We start from the raw sequence: 20,374 nt of genomic DNA, 5'->3' as shown, positions 1-20,374 counted from the left end.
ATGGATGGATGGATGGATGGATGGATGGATGGATAGGTGAATGGATGGATAGATGGATGGATGGAAGCAAGGAAGGAGGGAAGGAGGGATGACTGGATAGATGATGGATGGATGGAAGGAAGGAGGGATGGATGAATGGATGGATGGATGGATGGATGGATGGATGGATGGATGTCTAAAGACCTTTTTGAGGCCTACAGTCTTTTTCCTTTGATGTTCTCTTTTTGTTTTATTGGATCATTTTCTTTAATTCGTGTCCAACTGTTTGAGATACAGAGTCTGTTCTGTGAGAAGAAGACGTTTAAAAAAGACAAAACCACTGAAGACCTCCAGCTTACAACAGCATCGAATATCTGCATTTTTATACTTTTCATTAAAAATATCATCTTTTCTTCTCAACGGTTTTAGACAAACCTTCTTCTTGAGGATGATCTTCAGTCAAACCTCTTTTTCTTTCTTCTTGTCTCGCCGTCACTTCATCCTCTTTAATCGAAGCGTTAGAGATTAAACCTTGTGTGTTTATTTCCTCTTAAACTCTTCTCTCTGAAGTCATTTGAACGCTGGTGCAGCGTGTGAACCAGAGGAAAAACACCAGGGGAGGGGGGTTTGGACGGGAGGAGGATTAAAGCCCTGCAGGAGGAGAAAGGAGCGATGCTGCTTCTGCAAAGAGACACAGCTGCTGTGAATGGAAACCACATTAAACGGGTCGGTTTGGACCGTTTGCTCATTTAATCAGAACGCAGAGATAAAAGAGAAAAGGTATAGAAGAGAAGAAGGTTGTTGGGGGGGGGGGGCGGGGGAAGTGGTGGGAAGCAAGACCAAAGCATCAATAAAGGAAAATCTGAGGAAGGGAGGAGTTTTGTTTCTTTTATAATCTGACACTTTTCAGTTTTGTTTCTTTGCTAAACGAGTCGCAGGAAAAAATATGCTTTCATTTTGACGGCAAGAAAAGTAGCAACTGCTTCATTTAACAAATAAATATTCAGTTTGTAAAATTAACCTAAAATAAATCAATACGACTGATGCATGGATTGGGATTTCTTCATCATAATTTAGAAAAAAAATAATTCTTTGAACTCTTTTGTGTCTAAAATCAAAGTGTCAGCGTTGACCTGGTTTCCCAAATACATTTTTGTAATTTAGCAAAAATTATTTAACTTTTTCTGCTTTAAATGTCCCAAATGTCTAAAACAATCATAAAGAAAATGCTTAAAACTTAATTAATGAAGTTGTGATTTAATTTAATTAATTTAAACAGTCCATTTCAAATTTAAAGACTTTTTAAAGCGGTTGGCAGCTTGTCCGCTCTTATTTTGAAGGATTATTGCTCAGTTTTGTTGCCAAAGGCTTTGAGTTTTAATGAGACAATTGATCTGGGTGGATCCTCTGGGGAGGGTTAAGTTTGTTCACATTTAATTAAATTTTAGTTAATCCTTACACTCATGGCTAAACATTTGGCTTGTGCATCTTTAGACGATTATTTCTACAGGTTAAAATCTGTTTTCAGTATTTTTATTTTTAAGCTGACGTCTGTTTGCTTTAGTATTTTAAAACTTACTGCATCATCAAGAACAATTTTACTTAAGCGCGAAATAGTTGACTGAACTAACAAATCTGAATGTTTGTAACTCTCTCTGTACGACTAAACAAGCACAGAAGAAATATTTATTTAAATATAAATTAATATTAGGAGCAGTGAATTAGCCACAGAGCCATTCAGTCTTGAGTTTTTACTGAGATTATTGAGGTTTTGTCATGAACCAGAGGCCGGACCGCAAACAACAACAACAACCACTGAGAGGGTTAAAAGATTTATTGTGAAATAAAGTAAAACTCTGGAGTAGGTCCGGTTCTGGGCTGGTTCCGATCTTCTGATTGGTAGTTCGAGATTGGGTAGTGTTGTAGTGGCGGGCTGCCAGTAGAAGTAGAACTGATGTTAAGGTCCACTGGAACAGAGTCCAACAGGCTTGCAACTAAAAGATAAAGGTTAGTAGATGCAGGGGGAAAAAGACTAATTGGGGAAATGAATCTGTGGGAATCAGATTCAGGGGTAAGGATAAGTCCGTGATACAGAATGAGCTTGACCTTTAATCCGTGATCCAAAAAACAGTCAGAAGGGAAAGGCAGAGTTCATACCGTGAAGTCAGTTGTTCAGCAGAAGTATCCAGTACGTGATCCAAAAAGAGAGTCAAAAAACAAGAGCATGAGTCGGTACCTGATCAGATGAGCAAAAGCAGACGAAGGCTGAGGCAAAAGCGTGGTCGTGGTCAAGGCAAGGGTCATGAACGTGATGAGTCAATCAATGGAATGCTGGAAAGTCTACTGCTGATGAGACAGGATAGAGAATCTGGCCCAGACTGAGAGGAATGAGTGAGCTTAAGTACTGACTGGACCAGGTGGTGGAGCTGTGGGATAATGAGCGGTGACAGGTGACATGAGTTGAGTGATTACTGAGTGTGCAGCATGACAGAGGAGCTGACAGAGAGCAGAGCTATGACAGGTTTACGTGTGACGAGTGATGTTTATCCGCCTCTGAAAGGGGGGGGGGGGGAGGGGTTCATGGGCCCTCAGTGAGGGGCCTGTGGGGGCTCCAGCTGGAGGGTCAGGTTCTGTTCAGGGGTCCTGGTGAAGAGCTGCAGCATCGTACGTGCAGCCTGCTCAGACGGGGCTTCATCCAGGCTGCAACGCACGACTTTTCCGCTCATGTCTGTTTGTTTCCATCCTCACCCTTCATCGCATCCGCTGCATCCTGCCTCCCCCCCTCCCCCTCCTGTCATCGGAGGCCTGCGTCACAGAATCAACCCCCTCCTGGTTGAAGCAGAGCCAGTGATTGATCAGTGACTTTAATGGAAACTCATTGACTGGAGCTGCAGCTCCAACCAGGAAAACGTGGATGAAACAATCTGAGCTAATGTTCTTGTAAAAGGCTCTTTAATGTTTAATATCACTTAAAATATAAAAACAGATAGAGAGAGACCATGATGCAATCATTAAACCCTGAGAAAACCTCACACTTTGTTTCACTTGGTGGAGATTATCTGCAGGTTTTGTCCAGCGTGGTTAAAAACAGACGTTATTTCTGCACATCGTTTAGTTCACTGTGGAAAAAACAAAAGAACATTATCAATAAACAGCTCATGGCAAATATTAATGCAACTAAAATAAACATCAAATGATACAAACATATTAGACTCGTGTTGTTTCCACTAAGTTCTTGGTTTAATTTTGACCCGCAGCGTCTCCTTTGTGTTCAGTTTTGTTCTTAATAGCACATCACATGCAGATTTGTATAAAATCATCCCTCATTTGCTCAGACTTGGCTTTCATGTAAACCAAATCCAGGAGCTCAAGTCCAAAGAAAGCTTAAAGCCTCTGCTGATCAGGACCTCTTTCAGAAATTATCTGAAGGTTTGGCTCCTCTGAAGCAAAATGTAAAAACAAATTAGGGGCTTTAAAAACTTTTGCACATTTGTATTTTTGTTTGTAGGTGTCTAACAAATTTTACTAAATGATTTATTTATGCAAAGAGACTTAACTTATCCCTGATTTGTTACAGCTCACAGATAAATTAACTAATTTGTTATGTAGTTTAATTACACATAAGCTCTTTAATTAGACTTTAATCAGATGTAATCACATAAAAATGTTTATCTTTCACTCATTTTTCAGTATTTCATGTGCCGTTTCACTCATTTGTTGAATGAACCTTCAGAGGGACATCTTTAGGTGTTTTTAAGTGAGACCTGAGTGTTTTTGTCCCTGCAGGACACAAGACGTTAACGTGATCAATGTGTCTTTCCAACAGGACAGAGAGCTGAGACCTGAGGAGCTCGAAGGTGAGACATCAGCAAACGAGTTGCACTTTAAAGAAGCCTGTTCGTATCTGACTGGTGTGTTGCTGCTTTGGATCAGAGCTCAGAGAGGCCTTCGTGGAGTTCGATAAGAACAAGAAGGGCTACATCAGTCACAGAGACCTGGGGGAGTGCATGAGGACCATGGGCTACATGCCCACAGAGATGGAGCTGATCGAACTGAGCCAGCAGATCAGTGAGTGAAGAGAAAAACCTCTCAGGTCTGAGGAAAATCCTCCGATCCGTTCTTTATTTTAATCCTGACTCTTTGTGTGCTTTAGGTGGAGGTAAGATAGACTTTGAGGACTTTGTGGAGCTCATGGGGCCCAAGATGCTGGCAGAGACGGCAGATATGATCGGAGTAAAAGAACTACGAGACGCTTTCAAAGAGGTCAGGATGGACGGGCTGGGATTTCAAACGTAAAGTCAGGAGTTAATGACACAAAATATTAACAGCTGCTGCCACGTTTGATTCAAAAGAGCCAAATCTGCAAAGAAATAAGACTTAAAAACAAAAGGAGTAGTATCAGGGTGCATTTAGTAAACAATGTGCAAATGTAGAGGAGCTAAACATGGAGTGGGCTACAAAACTTGTTTCACACAGTTCCATTAGAAGCTCTTTTTGTTCAGTTTCAGTGGCTCTGCTTCTCAATAGGTAATAATAAAACTCCTAGATTTTCCTAAAGTCAGATTTTTGTCATTAAGTGACACAAACTAGGAAAAAACAACCACTTATGTTTTTCATATTTTCACCAACTTGACTTGTTTTTGTTTTCATCAAATGTGACAAAGGACATGTTTTCAGACATTTAGGGGTTTGTTCACTTCCAGATTTACAGACCTGAACTGTTCACTCGTGTTATTTTAGAGGCTTTATTCGTGCAACCTTTTTAAACATCCTACTTGTTTTTACTAGCCTGCACATTAAGATTTAACCTGATAACTGAGGTACGTAGAGTTTGAGGTGAAGCTTCCTGCAGCCTGACATCGTGGTGAACTTGCAGGGACGTACATTTCTTTGAAAACAGTCTGGGCTAATTTCCACCTCAAGGACTCTAAATTGTTTAAAAATGGTCTCATAAACTTGAAAGATCCATGGAAGACAACAGATATTTTAAAGTGTTTCCTTCTTGGTGTTAAACCTTATATGAATTCTAGTTTTAGTAAATAAATAAAAATAGTTATGACAAAGAAATTTAACCAGACTAACTGGGACGTGAGATGAATCTTTACTTTACTGACACCTAGTGGTGAAATGAAAAACTACACACATTTGAATCACCATTCTGAGAACTGGTGACTTCCTTTTTTTTTTTCTAATTTTTTTCCTGCTTTTTCCCTTTATTATGATTTTTAATTTCTGTCTGTTTGTATTGTATTCAGTTTGACTCTAACGGGGACGGTCAGATCAGTCTGACGGAGCTGCGGGAGGCCATGAAGAAGCTGATGGGAGAGCAAGTGACCAACAAAGAGATCAATGAGATCCTCAAAGATGTTGATCTGAATGGAGATGGTCTAGTGGACTTTGAGGGTAAAACAGAGGATTGAGAGGATTTATTTTAAGGTTTTATTGTTTATCCCACTGCCTTCATTCATTTGTTTTTGCCTTTTCAGAGTTTGTGAGAATGATGTCCCGGTGATCTGATGTCAGCCGACCGGCCCTTCTGGATGAGAGAAAACGCCACTGCAGTGAACTTTATATTTTATTTATTTAAATATATATTTTTCTATTTATCTTTAAGAACAATATTAACAAACTGAAAATGATTAGGTGGAAAACATATCAGCAGCTTAACAAGTAAAATGACTGTTTCTTGGTTTTTATGTATTTTTTTATATGTGAGTTTTTGTTTTGAGACTGCTAAATCATATTTGTAGATGAAAATAAAAACTTTTTCTTAATAAATAACTAAACCTTATTCTGATTTATGGTGTGAATACGTCGCATGCAGAACACTGAGGTAGTCAGAAAGAAAAAGGAGAACACTGGCTAAAAGGCAAAAGTTGCAAAATTCTAGTTAAAACGTAACAAAAAAGTAGCTAAAAGCTAAATGTAGCAAACAACTACCTTAAAGCTAAAAGTATCAAAAGACTAGTTGAAGCTAAAGCACCAGAATGGTAGCTAAAAGTTATAGCAAAGGTTAGATAAAAATGCAAAAGGCTAGTTAGAAGCTAAAAGTAATAAAACGATAGCTAAACAACTTGCTAAAAGAAGAAGGATGTAGCTTAAAGCTAAAAGTTTCAAACTGTATCTCTAAATTAAAAGTAGCCAAAGAAGACAAAAACAGAGTAAGTCTTCTGAAGAAGAGTTCAATAAGAACAATGTTTTTGAAGGGATGGTGGAGATTTCATGTATTTCTTCTGGGAAAATAGTTGTAAATAAATGCAAATATTTTTAAACAAGTATTAAAGTTACAAAACCAGAAGTCATTGCACCCATTTCCCCGAATGAGCTGAACATTTTGATTAGTCAATCGCTAAAACACCTCAAAATGTGTGGAATTAGTTAAAGCACAAAATAAAATAAAAAACATACAAATAAAAAATAAAAACATCAGCCTCACACAACAACTACAATCTCACCAAATAGAAACCAGGACTAAATAGCTCAGAGCTGCAGGGTTGGGTAAGGATTATGAACAATAAATATCTTACCTGTTGCAGATTGCTCTTTGAACTATGACAACGTTTGAGGGCCACTTAAAAAAATGAGGAAGATTTGTTTAGTTGATTCTATATTTTGAAATAATGTTTAGTTGTTGAATAAAAAGTCAAACCAGTGTTTTAATTAACACTTTGTTCTCCCGAACTCGTCGGTATTTGTTTAGCTTTTTATTACTGTTGTAGCCGAGAGTTACGGGTGCACTTTGAAACTACAAATAACAACAAAATATGTTTCCTTGAACCAGTCAGACCTCTCATATAATATAGTTATTCAAATATAATTGTATAATTATTGGTGATTGCCAATGGTAGTAGCAGCTAGCTGTAGCAATGCTGGTACACTATTATAGTCAGAGTATTGACTCTGCTAAGCTTTATACAAACTACTGTAGTTTAACAAGGAAACACATCTTAAACTACCTTTTTTCCAGTAATAGTCACTTTTTTCTGTTTTTTATAAACCATTTCCTTTTTACGAGCAACTTCTCATGAAGAAATTAAAGGACAGACATGTTTGAAATCAAGATTCGTCTTTTTATTGAAAACTTGGCCAGGATTCTGTACAGCAGAGAGGGATGTAAAGCACAGGGGCAGGAGGACGTAGGGAGCTCCGGGAACTCAGTTTCCCATGGTGCATCATAACCCTGAGCCGAGAATCGTGTGTGTGTAAAACAACAAGAGGTATCGTTGCTTCCTTTTTGGGGTCTCCGTGGACTGTGGAGGGGTGTGAAGGGAGGGGTTTAAAAAAGGGGAGAAAATGGAGAGGGGGAGGAGGAAACAGCAAAGCTCAGCTCAGAGGGCAAGAAGAGAAAGATGAGGGGTGGAGGGTGGTCCGGCTGGTCGTTCTGCGGTCTCGTCTGTAGTCTGGGTGGGTGTCTAGAGATGATCCTCACCCTCGCTCCGTGTTAGATAAAGACCTCAGGTGTCTCTCCCCCTCTCCCTCTTCCTCCGCCCCTCTCCCTCACTTCCGCTCTTCCTCTTCCTCTCCTTCCCCGAGCCTCACTTGCTGGCCATGGTGTAGCAGCCGTGTGGGTGCCACTGCATGTCGCGGATACGCCTCACGGACTGGAACTGGGGGCAGCGGGCGCCGTACTCGTTGAAGTGCCTGTAGTCGCCCTTCTCCAGCAGGAACTGACTGCCACGGTATCCAGGGAACTGGTATCCCACCCAGCTGGGGTCAAACAGGAAACATGTCAGGGTGCTGTTTTAGTTTGTTTCGACGTTTGAAATCACCTCGTCGGTGCGCCGTACTCACGTTCCACAGCTGACGATCACGCTGCCCACTCTGTCTGTGAAGCCGTAGGAGAACAGGCTGGGGACGTCGTCGTCCATGATCTCCATCTTGCGGCCCTTGAACTCTCCCACCTCGTACAGGCAGATCTTGTGCTTCTCAGGGTCCTTAAAGGATTAAAGAACAACTCATTTAAAGAAGGCTCTAAAGCTAAAAGAGGGAAATGTGTAGGAGAAGACAGGAACTGCGTTGTACCATCCTGACGGGCCTGAAGGACAGCAGGTAGTCGTTCCTCTGGCAGTTGCTCCAGGAGTCCCAGCGAGGATACTCTCCCTTCTCCAGGATGTACATCTCGCCGCAGAAGTTCATCTGCTCAAATCCCACAAAGCTGCAGGGAGACACAGAGTTACGAAGTGCCCACAAAAGACTTAGAACAAAACCAATGAGGATGACAAAGATCTGACTCACGGTCCACACTCAACACGCAGGGAGCGCACACGGTCCATGCCCATCTCACACACATTCATGCACTCGTTGGTGATCTCGATCATGCGACCCTGGAAGTTCTCCTGGTCGAACACGTACATCTGGTGGGAGAAAATGCACGAAGACACAATAATTATCCATTTTTCGTGGTAAAATCAAAGTGCACCATTATCTGAGAGGAGTTTTATGATCGCCACCCACCTTGTAGGACATCATTCCCATCTCAGACTTCTTGCCCTGAGTGGCCTTGCCGTCAGTCTGGGAAGAGCTCTTGGCCTTATCTCCACTGGACATGATTGCTGAACAGAAAAACAAGAGAGATGGAGGTTTAATCCACCTGACTTCACCAATACGAGTTCACTGAATCAACATTCGGATCAAAAAAAGCCACTAAACTTTGCCCGTGCTCGCCCCGCAGGTGCACCTTACCTGTTTGTGTGTGCGATGTCTGAACCGAGACTCACTGAGTGTGTGCAGCTCAACGGGTGACCCTGGCTTTTATACGCTGGCGCCCACAGGAGAGGGATTATGGGGAGAGAAATAAACCTGCTGAGGTCAGAGGAGGGAGACAAAAGAATGCCAGCATCATCAGAGAGGGACGGGCGGAGTCTCTCTCTGAGCTTCATGTTTTACATTTGATAGCTCTGTCCTGGTAAATGTTAGCAGGACGGTGACTGACTTCTAACATGTGCCACGCTTCGTTAACCTGCGTCTAGTTTTACTTTCATTTATCACCACAAACTTTGATAAAGTTTTAAATACACAAAGTAAAAGATTCTCCCACTTATAAAGTGACAAAACGAACAGATGGCGCAGGAGAGTAAATCAAAGCTAAAACAAAGATCAGATTTTTGACTGATGACTTCACAAGAGCCTAACTATATAAACGGATATTTTACACTTTTACTTGCTCAGTGTTACTTCACGATGCTGCAGGACTGAAACCTTGATCCTCTGCTTGGGTGATACCTGTCAATACTGCAGGTCAAGAAACAGTTTGTTTCTTAAGTGTGAACAGCGGTAGACCATTGATTTAATTTATTAAAGTGATTTAAATCTTAACGGCTGATTGTCGCTCGCCACTCGCAGGGTGGATGAAAATGTTTTTGCTCATGTCTGTGTGTCTGTTAGAGAAAAGTCTCATGAACCACTGGATGGATTTTATTAGAACTTGCAGAAAATCACAATTTAATGTAAGTCTACAATTCAAAATGGCCACCACAGTCAGCTGACATTAGAAAACATGACAATTGTTATGAACAAGTCCATTTTTACAGAAAATGTGTGAAAATTTAAAGTGGAGCTGAGAATCTTTAACACATCTGGCAACATCTCAGGAGAGTGAGCAAAACTTTATTTTCAAGGTTTTATTTTTCATTCATTCAACCTTTATTAATACAAGCTTAGACTCATTGAGCCTCGATGACTCAATTACAAGAGACCTGCTTTTAACAAAAAACACAGATGAGGTACAGACAGCGATAGACAATCATATCAAAAGCATATAAAATGATAATAATAAATAGAAGAAATGATATAAAAACAAAACAAAAACAAAAAAAACAGCTACATTATATGAGGTTAAGGAGACGCCACCTTACTGAACAACTATCGACCAATCTCTAAACTGCATTTTAGCTAATGTTCTAGAAAAACTCATAAACTCTCAAATCAAAAAGTGTTTGGACTCATTTAACATCTTACTTCCCCAGGAAACAACACAACACAATGACTGGCTTTTAATGACATTGTTGAAGCATTGGATGCTAAGGATTATTGTCCTGCACTTTATTTAGACCTGTCTAAAGCTTTTGACACTGTGGACCATGACATCTTGTGTCATAAGCTCTCAGAAATTGGTTTCTCAGATCACACCATTAGTTGGTTCTCTAACTATCTTCCAGATCAGAGGCAATGTGTTCAACATAATGGTACTTCTTCCAGTTATTTAACGGTTAACAATGGTGTACCACAAGGCTCAGTCTTAGGACCCACCCTCTTCACAATCTACATAGGTAATGTAGGTCAGACCATGATGCATCCTTGCATTTCAATGCTGATGACACAGTTGTTTATTGTCAAGCTAAAACAGTTGCTAAGGTTTTCCAGCTTTTACAATCTGCTTTTGATATCACCCAGTTAGATTTGTTCTGTCTCAAGCTTGTACAAAAAGCCGACAAAACCACAGGGTTGTTGTTTTCAAACAGGAAGTCCCAGCAGTTCTTCCATCGATTTTATCTTCAAATGGTGCTCCTATTGAGTTTGTCGATTCCTACAAATATTTGGGTATCTTGGTCGATTTGCATCGCTCTTTTAAGCGCCACGTGGAAAACTTGGTAAAGAAACTAAAAGTTAAACTGGGTTTCTTTTCCAGAAACAGATCCTGTCTAACTTTGAATGCTTGGAAACACCTTGTAACTGTGACTTTCCTTCCCTCAATAGATTATGGTGATATTATTTACATGAATGCTCCTACAAGCACCATGCAGCTGTTGAACTTTGTCTATCATGGTGCGCTAAGATTCATAACTGGCTGTAACTATCATACCCACCACTGCACCCTGTATTCACTGGTTAACTGGTCATCATTAACTTCACTCAGACTCTCTCACTGGTACATTTTCATCTTTAAATCACTTCTTGGTCTGCTGCCTTCATACATCTCCTCCTACATGTCTCTGCGTGAGTGCAGCTACAGCGTGCGCTCTCAGGACATTATTACCTGCAGTGATCCCTCAGTGAGGACTGAACTTGGCAAAAGGGCCTTCTCCTACTCTGCTCTTGTTTCTTGGAATATCTTGCAAAAAGATCTGAAGCTCTTGACCTTGACCTCTCTAAGTGGCTTCAAACATCTGTTAAGTTCTTGGGAAAAACCAACACAGACATGTTCATGTTTTTAGTTTTCTACATTGCCTTATAATCTAGCTGTTTTTTTATATCATTTTCTTTCATTTATTTTTCTTAATTTGTATGCTTTTTTTAATGATTCTCCACTGTTATCATCATTCTTTGTTAAAAACAAACAGGTCTCTCTTGTAAATGAGCCCCCGAGGCTCAGTGAGACTAACCTGTATAAATAAAGGTTGAATAAATAAAATGGTGAAAAATGCTAAAAACAGGAACTTTGATTTGATCAAAATGTCTTCATAATTTTTCAACATGATATGATCTTGGTCTAAAATACTTTCATGAAAGCCAGAAGGGATTTGCATTTCTTCAAACAATGCTTGGACTTTATTTAAATAATTAAAATTTGTTACCAAGTCAATTAAACAAAGACTTAATGACGAAACAAGCAGCTACTATATTTTTGTCTTTTATTATCTTATATTTTTATGTGATTGAAACATGTTCTAAACCTTTATTTAAAAATAAAACATTCTAAAATATATTTAGATTTATGAAGATCATTTCGAGAACCACATTTTTGGGGTCTCCTGACCCACAGTGGGGTCCTGAGGCCAGCTTTGGCAACCTGAGTGCACACCTGCGTGCGCGCCCACCTGAAGGCGTGTGTGTGGCTGCATCGGAAGTCAAGACAACAAGAAGAAAATTTGGTTTTTTGACAGCGTCTCAACACATATGTTCTAACCCAGTTGTATGTATCAGTGGGCCTCTCTGCTGCTGCATTAATCCCACACATTACGCCTCATGCCCCCCCACCTCAGCCCTTTGTTGTTGGGACGCTCGCTGGACTGCTGACCGGGGCCCGAACATACCGGAGCGCCTTTGTTCTCCAGCCCCTGGAGCTCTATAGGATCTGCTGAGCTGGCCTGCTGGGGTCGCTGGAGCGGGACAGCAGGGGGTTGGGTGGAGGGCAGGCCCCCCCACGCCCCCGTGGGGGGGCACCTCCATACCTCTGCTGCCAGAGGCGTGGACGCGCACTGTTGGTATAAAACTGAAGCGCCAGGTTCTGTCAAAGCTCTACGCGAAGCAGGCAGTAGGTGCGTGTACCACTCCCGAACTCTTCCATTAAAGTCTATAGGTAAGGTCTCTGCTCTCAGTCCAGCTGAAGCACCGTCCGACACCATTTGTGGACCATTTTACCCCCAAACTTCCCTCTCCTCTACAGATGTTTTAACTTTTTTTTCCCCCAACAAGCAAACAGATATCAGTAATCACCAATAGAGGAGTTTCAACATCATCTTTGACACTGTTCTTCCTCAAACCATCTCTGCACTTGTCTTCATCTCTGTCCTCATCAGGGGTCAAGATGTACAGAACTACCAAGTCCCAAATGATGCAGCCGCTGGTCAACTCAGGAATGGGCATGGCTCCTTTCTTCAAGGTAAAACGCACCCTCACCTGTGCAACAAATAATAGCAGTTAAGATTATTAGTAAGTTTAGGAAAATATATAAAGAAAAAAAAAAGATGAGATGTAAACTTGTGATTTTTTAATTATTTAAAGTGCATCTCTGACATAAATGAGAGGGAAAGAGAATAAAAGTTGCTCTTTCTCCTCAGGTGACCGTGTTCGAGCAGGAGCACTTCCAGGGAAAGTACCTGGAGTTCACCTCTGAGTGCTGCAACATCCAGGAGTGCGGCCTGGACAACATCCGCTCCATCAGGGTGGAGAGTGGCGCGTAAGTCTCACAAGAAAGAAAACCTGCACAACTTCCCCCTAAATGTTTCTGAATATAGATGAAATGTTTCTGAACATAGATGCGTAAAGTGACTTTTTATATGTGTTCATGAAGCTGGGTGGGCTTTGAGCACCACGACTTCCAGGGCCAGCAGTTCATCCTGGAGAGAGGCGAGTACCCCCACTGGGACTCCTACAGCGGGTCTGTCTCCTACCACGTGGAGCGCCTCATGTCCCTGCGCCCCATCTACTGCGCTGTAAGTACTCCCACCAGTCCACCTGACCCACACCTCACAGATCTACAGAATCAAACCGTGTCTGCGTGTGTCCCCTTCAGTCTCACCAGAGCAGTCGCATGATCATTTTCGAGAGGGAGAACTTCATGGGCCGCAGCGTGGAGGTCTGCGATGACTACCCCTCTCTGCAGGCCATGGGCTGGATGATGCCTGAAGTGGGCTCCATGCACGTGCAGTGCGGAGCGTAAGTCTGTCTGTGGATGTATTTATTTTAGATTTTAGAAAAATGCAACAGTCCAATAATAACAATAACCATTTAGCCAAGACGTTAAGACATTTTCTAATAATAAGTTTGTAACATATTTTACACACTCGGACATAAGGCAACAACAATTTGGCGTATTTGAGTTAAAAATTTGTAACAGAAAAAATTAACACTAATTAGAATCAGTGTTTTTTAATTTGTTTAGTCTGTTTTAATTCACCTCAAGATGCATGAATTTGATTTATTTATTTAAATATTGTTGAGGACCGGGCCTCAGGCTGCATGTTGCCCAGTTCCATGGAGCTAAAAACCCAGACTTTGCACTAACTCCCATCTCTAAAACCTGTCTCCCCACAGCTTTGTGTGCTACCAGTACCCAGGCTACAGGGGCCAGCAGTACATCATGGAGTGCGAGAGACACAGTGGAGACTACCAGCACTGGAGGAACTGGGGCTCTCACTGTCAGACCCCCCAGATCCAGTCCATCAGGCGTATCCAGCACTAAAAGGAGGCTGAGACCCACAGGCACCATTCATCCCTTCTTGACTTGACAGCCGCCCCAACCCGACAACACCACTGATTTACAGCCAAGAGTGTGATAAGAGACAATATCGCACTGTTGAAGCACAGGGGAACACACACTCCACACACACACACACACACACACACACTGACATAACTGACACGCTGTGTCTTTTTATCTGGTTTGAAGGTCCCTACACACACACACACACACACACACACACACCTGCACTGCTCATAATAATCCGAGGGCAGCAAGCTGTGCTGTAGTGAAGCTCAGATGTTGTGTTGTTGTGTGTAGGGGGCGGATCCTTAGGTTGATAACTAAATAAAATGATTTTCACTCCACACTTTCTTGTTTTTTTCTGAGTTTGGATGTAATTTCAGTCCATAAAGTGTCCACTCCTCTTTTCACAAAACATCAGTATTTATAAGGGAACTATACAAGCATAAGTATTGCTAACTTATGGAGTAAACGTAGACATTTTTAAGGTAGGAGGTAGTAACCTGAACACAGAAGCAGTAAAACATACATGAATAAAGTTAGCATCTCCTTGAAGGAACGCATATCACCTGACGTCCATCTTGCCAAAGTCACAGTTGTTTTGGTCAAACCTTTATGATATAATGTGCAATATGGCGGGAGGTAAAATTAGCATTATCATGATCATTTTTGTGTTTGCAAAGGTTTAGTTGTGGCAACTACGTGGAATTAGATTAACTCCAAAAGTTACTCAAGTTGTAGATGTGAGGCCAGTGTTTACTTTGAGACTTCCATGGTTCATGAGATATTTTACTAACAGACAGGGTTAACTATAGTTTGCCTTTCAGCAACGGGCGACAATTAAGCCAACTTCACTGATTAAAAGTCTCACCTATACCATAATTATCACATTTCTGTAAACTGGTTATCGGTTTCCAGTTACGCAGACGACACCCAGCTCTACTGGTCTACCAATCCAGATTCAAACCTCCATCCGCAATACTTGTGTAAGTGAGTTCAATCACCAGTTTTCTTAAAATGTTCTCCAACTAAACAGTGATAAAACAGAACTCATCCTCACCGGTAGTAAGAACATTTTCCAAATTTGGACGTCTTCTCCTAACACTTACTGTAACTCTGCTTTCACCTCAGGTCAAGTGTGGGTGTGATCATCGAACACTCCCTTTTCCTTATGTCACACATCAGTATTGTCACCCAGTCCACTCATTTCCACTACATAATGTTAACCGTCCCCGCCTTTCTCTCACCCCTCACACCACTGCCATCCTTGTCCACAGTCTTGTGACATCTCAAACCAATGATTGTACCATATTTTTCGTACTATAAGGCGCACTTAAAATCTTTTCTTATTATTATTTTGGCTTTTCCCTCTTCAGGGGTCACCACAGCGAATCGTCCTCCTCCACCTCACCCTGTCCTCTGCATCCGCTGTCCTCACTCCAACTACCTTCATGTCCTCTCTAACTGCATCCATATATCTCCTCTTTGTCTTTTTCCTGGCAGCGGCATTTCTAACATCCTTCTACCAATATACCCACGGTCCCTCCTCTTGACATGTCCAAACCATCTCAGTCTGGCCTCCCTAACTTTATCTCCCAGTTGTTCAACCTGTGCTGTACCTGTGATTATCTCATTCCTAATCTTATCCAGTCTTGTCACTCCTAAGAAGAACCTTAGCATCGTCAATTCTGCCACTTCCAGTTCTTGCTCGTGTCTTTTTGGCAATGCTGCTGTCTCCAGACCATACAACATAGCTGGTCTCACCACTGTCTTGTAAACTTTTCCTTTGACCTTTGCTGACACCCTTCTGTCACAAATCACTCTTGAAACTTTTCTCCATCCACTCCATCCTGCCTGGACTCTCTTTTTCACTTCTTTACCACATTCCCCATTTTCCTGGACAGTGGACCTCAAGTACTTGAAGTCCTGCACCTTTGTGACCTCTGCTCTTTGTAGCCTCACTGTTCCACCAGCCTCCCTCTCATTTATATACATATACTCTGTGTTACTACGGCTGACTTTCATTCCTCTTCTTTCAAGTGCATACCTTCATCTCTCCAATTTCTCTTCCACCTGTTCCCTGTTCTCACCATTGATCACAATGTCATCTGCAAACATCATCGTCCATGGGGATTCTTGCCTGACCTCCTCTGTTAGTCGGTCCATCACCAGAACAAACAAAAGGGGCTCAGAGCCGATCCTTGATGCAATCCCACCTCCACATTGAAGCTATCTGTCACTCCTATAGCACATCTCACCACTGTCCTGCTGTCCTCATACATGTCCTGTACCAGTCTAACATACTTTTCTGACACTCCAGATTTCCTCATGCAATGCCACACCTCCTCCCTTGGCACCCTGTCATATGCTTTTTCTAAATCCACAAAGACACAATGGAGTTCTTTCTGAACTTCTCTGTACTTCTCCATCAGCATCCTCAAAGCAAATATAACATCTGTAGTGCTCTTTCTTGGCATGAAACCATACTGCTGCTCACAGTCACCTCTCGTCGAAGTCTTGCTTCCACAACTCTCTCCCAGATCTTCATTGTGTGACTCATCAACTTAATTTTCCTGTAGTTGCTACAACTCTGTACATCACCCTTGTTCTTAAAAATAGGCACCAGCACACTTCTTCTCCATTCATGAGACATTTTATCACCCTCAAATATGCTTTTGAATATTTGAGTCAAAAACCTCACTGCCATTTCTCCAAGACATTTCCAAACCTCCACTGGTATGTCATCAGGTCCTACTGCCTTCCTCTTCTTCATTCTTTTCAGAGCTTTCTGGACTTCACCCTCACTAATCTTTCCCACTTCCTGGTCCACAGTTTCTATGACCTCTACTCTTCTTTCTCTTTCATTCTCTTCATTCGTTAGCTCCTAAAAGTACTCCTTCCATCTTCCCGTCACACTCTCCTCACTTGTTAGAACATTACCATTCCTATCTTTAACAAGCCTAACCTGCTGCACATCCTTTCCAGCCTGATCCCTCTGTCTTGCCAATTGGTACAAGTCCTTCTCACCCTCTTTAGTGTCCAGTCTCCCATACAACTCATCGTACGCCCTCTGCTTTGCCTTAGCTACTTCCCTCTTTGCTCTACATCCCATCTCCTTATATTCCTGTCTCCTCTCTTCAGTCCTCTCACTGTCATATTGCTTCTTGGCGAACCTCTTTCTTTGCTTCACTATTCCACCACCAGGTTTCCTTATCATTCATTCTCTGTCCAGATAACACACCAAGTACCTTCCTACCTGTCTCTCTAATTACTGTTGCTGTAGTAGTCCAGTCACTTGGAAGCTCTTTCTTACTACCCAGAGCCTTTAACAGCTCCTCTCTGAATTTCTCACAACATTCTTCCTTCTTCATCTTCCACCATTTGGTCTTCTTCTCTGATTTTACTTTTTTTGTATTCTTCACAACAACAGTCATTCTACACACAACCATCCGATGCCGTCTGGCCACGCTCTCCCCTGCCACAACCTTACAGTCTCCAATCTCCCTCAGGTTTCCTCTTCTACACAGAATGTAGTCGACCTGCATACTCCTTCCTCCACTCTTATAGGTCACACTATGTTCCTCCCTCTTTTGGAAATAGGTATTGACTATAGCCATTTCCATTCTCTTGGCAAAATCCACCACCATCTGTCCTTCCTGGTTTCTTTCCTTGACACCAAACCTACCCATCACTTCCTCATCCCCTCTGTTTCCTTCACCAACAGGTCCATTCAGGTCTGCTCCGATCACCACTCTCTCCTCCCTGGGAATACTCTCTATCACTTCATCCAGATCTTTCCAAAATGTATCTTTCTCCTCCTCATCACATCCAATCTGTGGAGCATAACCACTGACGATGTTTAGCATCAGACCTTCTACAGCTACCTTCAGGCACATCACCCTATCTGACACTCTCTTCACCTCTACTACATTCTTTGCCAACTCCTCCTTTAGGACCACCCCTACCCCATTTCTCTTTCTATCCACACCATGATAAAACAGTTTGAACCCTGCTCCAATGCTGCGAGCCTTGCTGCCCTTCCACTTGGTCTCTTGGACACATAAAACATCTACCTTTCTTCTCTGCATCATGTCAGCCAGCTCTCTACCTTTGCCTGTCACTGTCCCCGCACTTAGAGTTGCAACCCTCAGTCCTACATTCTTCACTTTCCTCTTCTCTCTCTGTCTTCTGACACGTGTCTCTCCTCGTGGTCTTCGACTAAAAATATTTTAATTTTCTCAAAAATCGACAGTGAGCCTTATAATCAGGTGCACTTTACGTATTAATTCTGGTTGTGCTTACTGACCTCGGATCAATTTTATGTGGTTATTGTGAATGAGCTGAATAAAGTTTGACTTATCTGTTTTGTTTTGCTTAATGTGCCTTATGTATGAAAACAGACCCGTTCATTTATATTGCGCCTTATAATCCGGTGCGTCTCATAGTCTAAAAAATACGGTACTTCCCTTTGTTTTGGGCAGCCCAATAAATCCCTTCAAATCTTACGGATGGGTCAGAACTCAGCTGCATGTGACACCCAAACCTCCTATAACCATGTCACTCCCGTCCTCCTGCATCTTCATAGGCTCCTGGTCAAATCTCAGTCACCTTCAAAATTCATCTTTACACTTTCAAAGCCATCCCAAATCTCACCCCTCCATATTTATGACCTTCTGCATGTCTCCATCCCTTCCCACTCCTTCAGATCTCCCTTCACCTCCGTTTCTTCTACCTGTCTCACCACCATGAAGACATTCAACCACTCTGATCCAGACATCGAACTACAAATTATCACCTCTCCGACTTTTCAAAACGCCTCTAAAGATCCATCTGTTTATCCTTCTTCATTCAGGCAGTCATACTTTTTATTTTAAAGTTTGACTTTATTGTATTTTCTCAGTCATTACTTCATTTCTTCTTCACTTTGATGTTTTTAGCTGTACAGTGTCCTGAGAGGCGCTTTTAAAATAAAATGCATCATTACTATTATTATAAGTGAAGAGGAGTCACAACTAAAGAATAGCTGGGATTAATGTTGAAACTTTAATGTGGAGAAATCTTTAAGATGAAAATCAGAAGATAGAACAGCAGCAGGCTGAACGCTGCCAAAACCCAACAATTAAAACAAGGTTTTCTAAAACTTTTACAAACTGTAGCAGAATGGAGACTGACATTATCCGTTATTTTTATAACCAATACAGTCACAGTCGTACATACAACTAATAAAACACTCCTGATTATTACAAAACCTAATTTTTTGGCATTAAAACTCTATAAACAAGTTAAAACAAACATAATGTATGCCAACAAAAACATTAATTTACTAAAATATTGGCAAAATATTGAATCTAAATCAACTTTCAATAAACACAGCCATATTTGTCTTGTTAGCTTAAGCTGTTACAATTACCTGAAGAGACCTAACAACTGAATGTTTTCATACTTTATAAAATATTTTCTGACAATAAAAGAGCAAATGTGTGGATCCCTTTTTCCGATCAAAGGCATGAGAGAACAAAAAAAAAAATCCCTCAATAAAAACAGAAACTAGTGAATTATCCCGCGTTTATCTGTGATCATTTTCACCCTCTTCTTCAGAACTCCCCACTAAATCAGACTATTCCTGGAAAGGCTTTTGGTGTGGGGTGCTGTTTGTAAAGTTACACAGTCAAAATTTAACTGCAATATTTTGGTTTATTTAGCCTTTCATAAGAAAAAAAAAAAGTCATATTTTCACCATGTTATTCACACGTTTATAAATGTCATAGCTCCAAACTAAATATTTAATTTACAAGCTAAATATTTAGTTAAACTAAATACTTAACTTACAAGTTAAATATTTAGTTAACAAGATAAATATTTAGCTAGCAAGTTATATATTTATGTCCGACCTAAATATTTTGTTAGCAAATTAAATATTTAGTTTTGAAAATAAACATTTAACAGAAATTAAATGTTTAATTTACACCTAAATGTTTAGTTCACTAACTAAATATTTAACTTAGTTTGTAAATTAAACATTTAGCTTGGATATAAACATTAGTTTGTAAACTAAATATTAAGTGCAGAGCTAAATATTTAGCTTGTTAACTAAATATTTAACTTGGGAATTAAATATTTAGTTTGGAAATTAAATGTTTAGTTTTGAAAATAAATATTTAACTTGGAAATTAAATATTTAATTTACACATAAATGTTTAGTTCAGTAAATAAATATTTAGTTTACAAGTTAAATATTTATTTTGTAAATTAAACATTTAGCTTGGACATAAACATTTAGTTTGTAAACTAAATATTTAGTGTGGAGCTAAACATGTAGCTTGCTAACTACATGTTTAACTTACAAGTTAAGTATCTAGTTTGTAAATTAAATAGTTGGCTTGTAAATTAAGTATTTAGTTAGTAAACTATGACCTTTATAAATGTATGAATAACATGGTGAAAATATGACTTTGAAAAAAAAAATTTTTTTAATTAAAGGCTAAATAATAATAATAATAATAATAATAATAATAATAATAATAATAATAA

At 40.6% G+C, this 20,374-nt stretch overlaps 3 protein-coding genes across 3 annotated transcripts in view; 2 read left to right on the top strand and 1 right to left on the bottom strand.

Moving 5' to 3' along the window:
* Window positions 1–5,491, top strand: part of cabp2b (calcium binding protein 2b) — a 12,515-nt gene extending 7,024 nt beyond the window's left edge. The window contains exons 3-7 of the mRNA XM_037675273.1: window positions 3,806–3,836; window positions 3,913–4,047; window positions 4,133–4,242; window positions 5,235–5,382; window positions 5,466–5,491. Coding sequence (XP_037531201.1) covers window positions 3,806–3,836; window positions 3,913–4,047; window positions 4,133–4,242; window positions 5,235–5,382; window positions 5,466–5,491 — 450 coding nt within the window. The remainder of the gene's footprint in view (window positions 1–3,805; window positions 3,837–3,912; window positions 4,048–4,132; window positions 4,243–5,234; window positions 5,383–5,465) is intronic.
* A 1,537-nt stretch (window positions 5,492–7,028) lies between these two features.
* On the bottom strand, window positions 7,029–8,726 carry crybb1l1 (crystallin, beta B1, like 1). The gene is made up of 6 exons (XM_037675275.1): window positions 8,662–8,726; window positions 8,434–8,531; window positions 8,215–8,333; window positions 8,002–8,134; window positions 7,771–7,913; window positions 7,029–7,686 (listed from the first exon to the last, which is right to left on the bottom strand). The coding sequence occupies exons 2-6, from the start codon at window positions 8,524–8,526 to the stop codon at window positions 7,515–7,517; spliced, it is 660 nt and encodes a 219-aa protein (XP_037531203.1). The 5' UTR covers window positions 8,527–8,531; window positions 8,662–8,726; the 3' UTR covers window positions 7,029–7,514.
* Window positions 8,727–12,134: 3,408 nt separating this feature from the next.
* cryba1l1 (crystallin, beta A1, like 1) lies at window positions 12,135–14,189 on the top strand. Its single transcript, XM_037675276.1, has 6 exons — window positions 12,135–12,217; window positions 12,438–12,520; window positions 12,699–12,817; window positions 12,932–13,073; window positions 13,154–13,296; window positions 13,675–14,189. The coding sequence occupies exons 2-6, from the start codon at window positions 12,446–12,448 to the stop codon at window positions 13,820–13,822; spliced, it is 627 nt and encodes a 208-aa protein (XP_037531204.1). The 5' UTR covers window positions 12,135–12,217; window positions 12,438–12,445; the 3' UTR covers window positions 13,823–14,189.
* The last annotated feature ends 6,185 nt before the right edge of the window (window positions 14,190–20,374 follow it).

This window comes from Nematolebias whitei, chromosome 4 (assembly GCF_014905685.2).
Source record: "Nematolebias whitei isolate Nwh7 chromosome 4, NemWhi1, whole genome shotgun sequence".
Taxonomy (NCBI): domain Eukaryota; kingdom Metazoa; phylum Chordata; class Actinopteri; order Cyprinodontiformes; family Rivulidae; genus Nematolebias; species Nematolebias whitei.
This window is presented reverse-complemented; position numbering and strand designations above follow the sequence as displayed.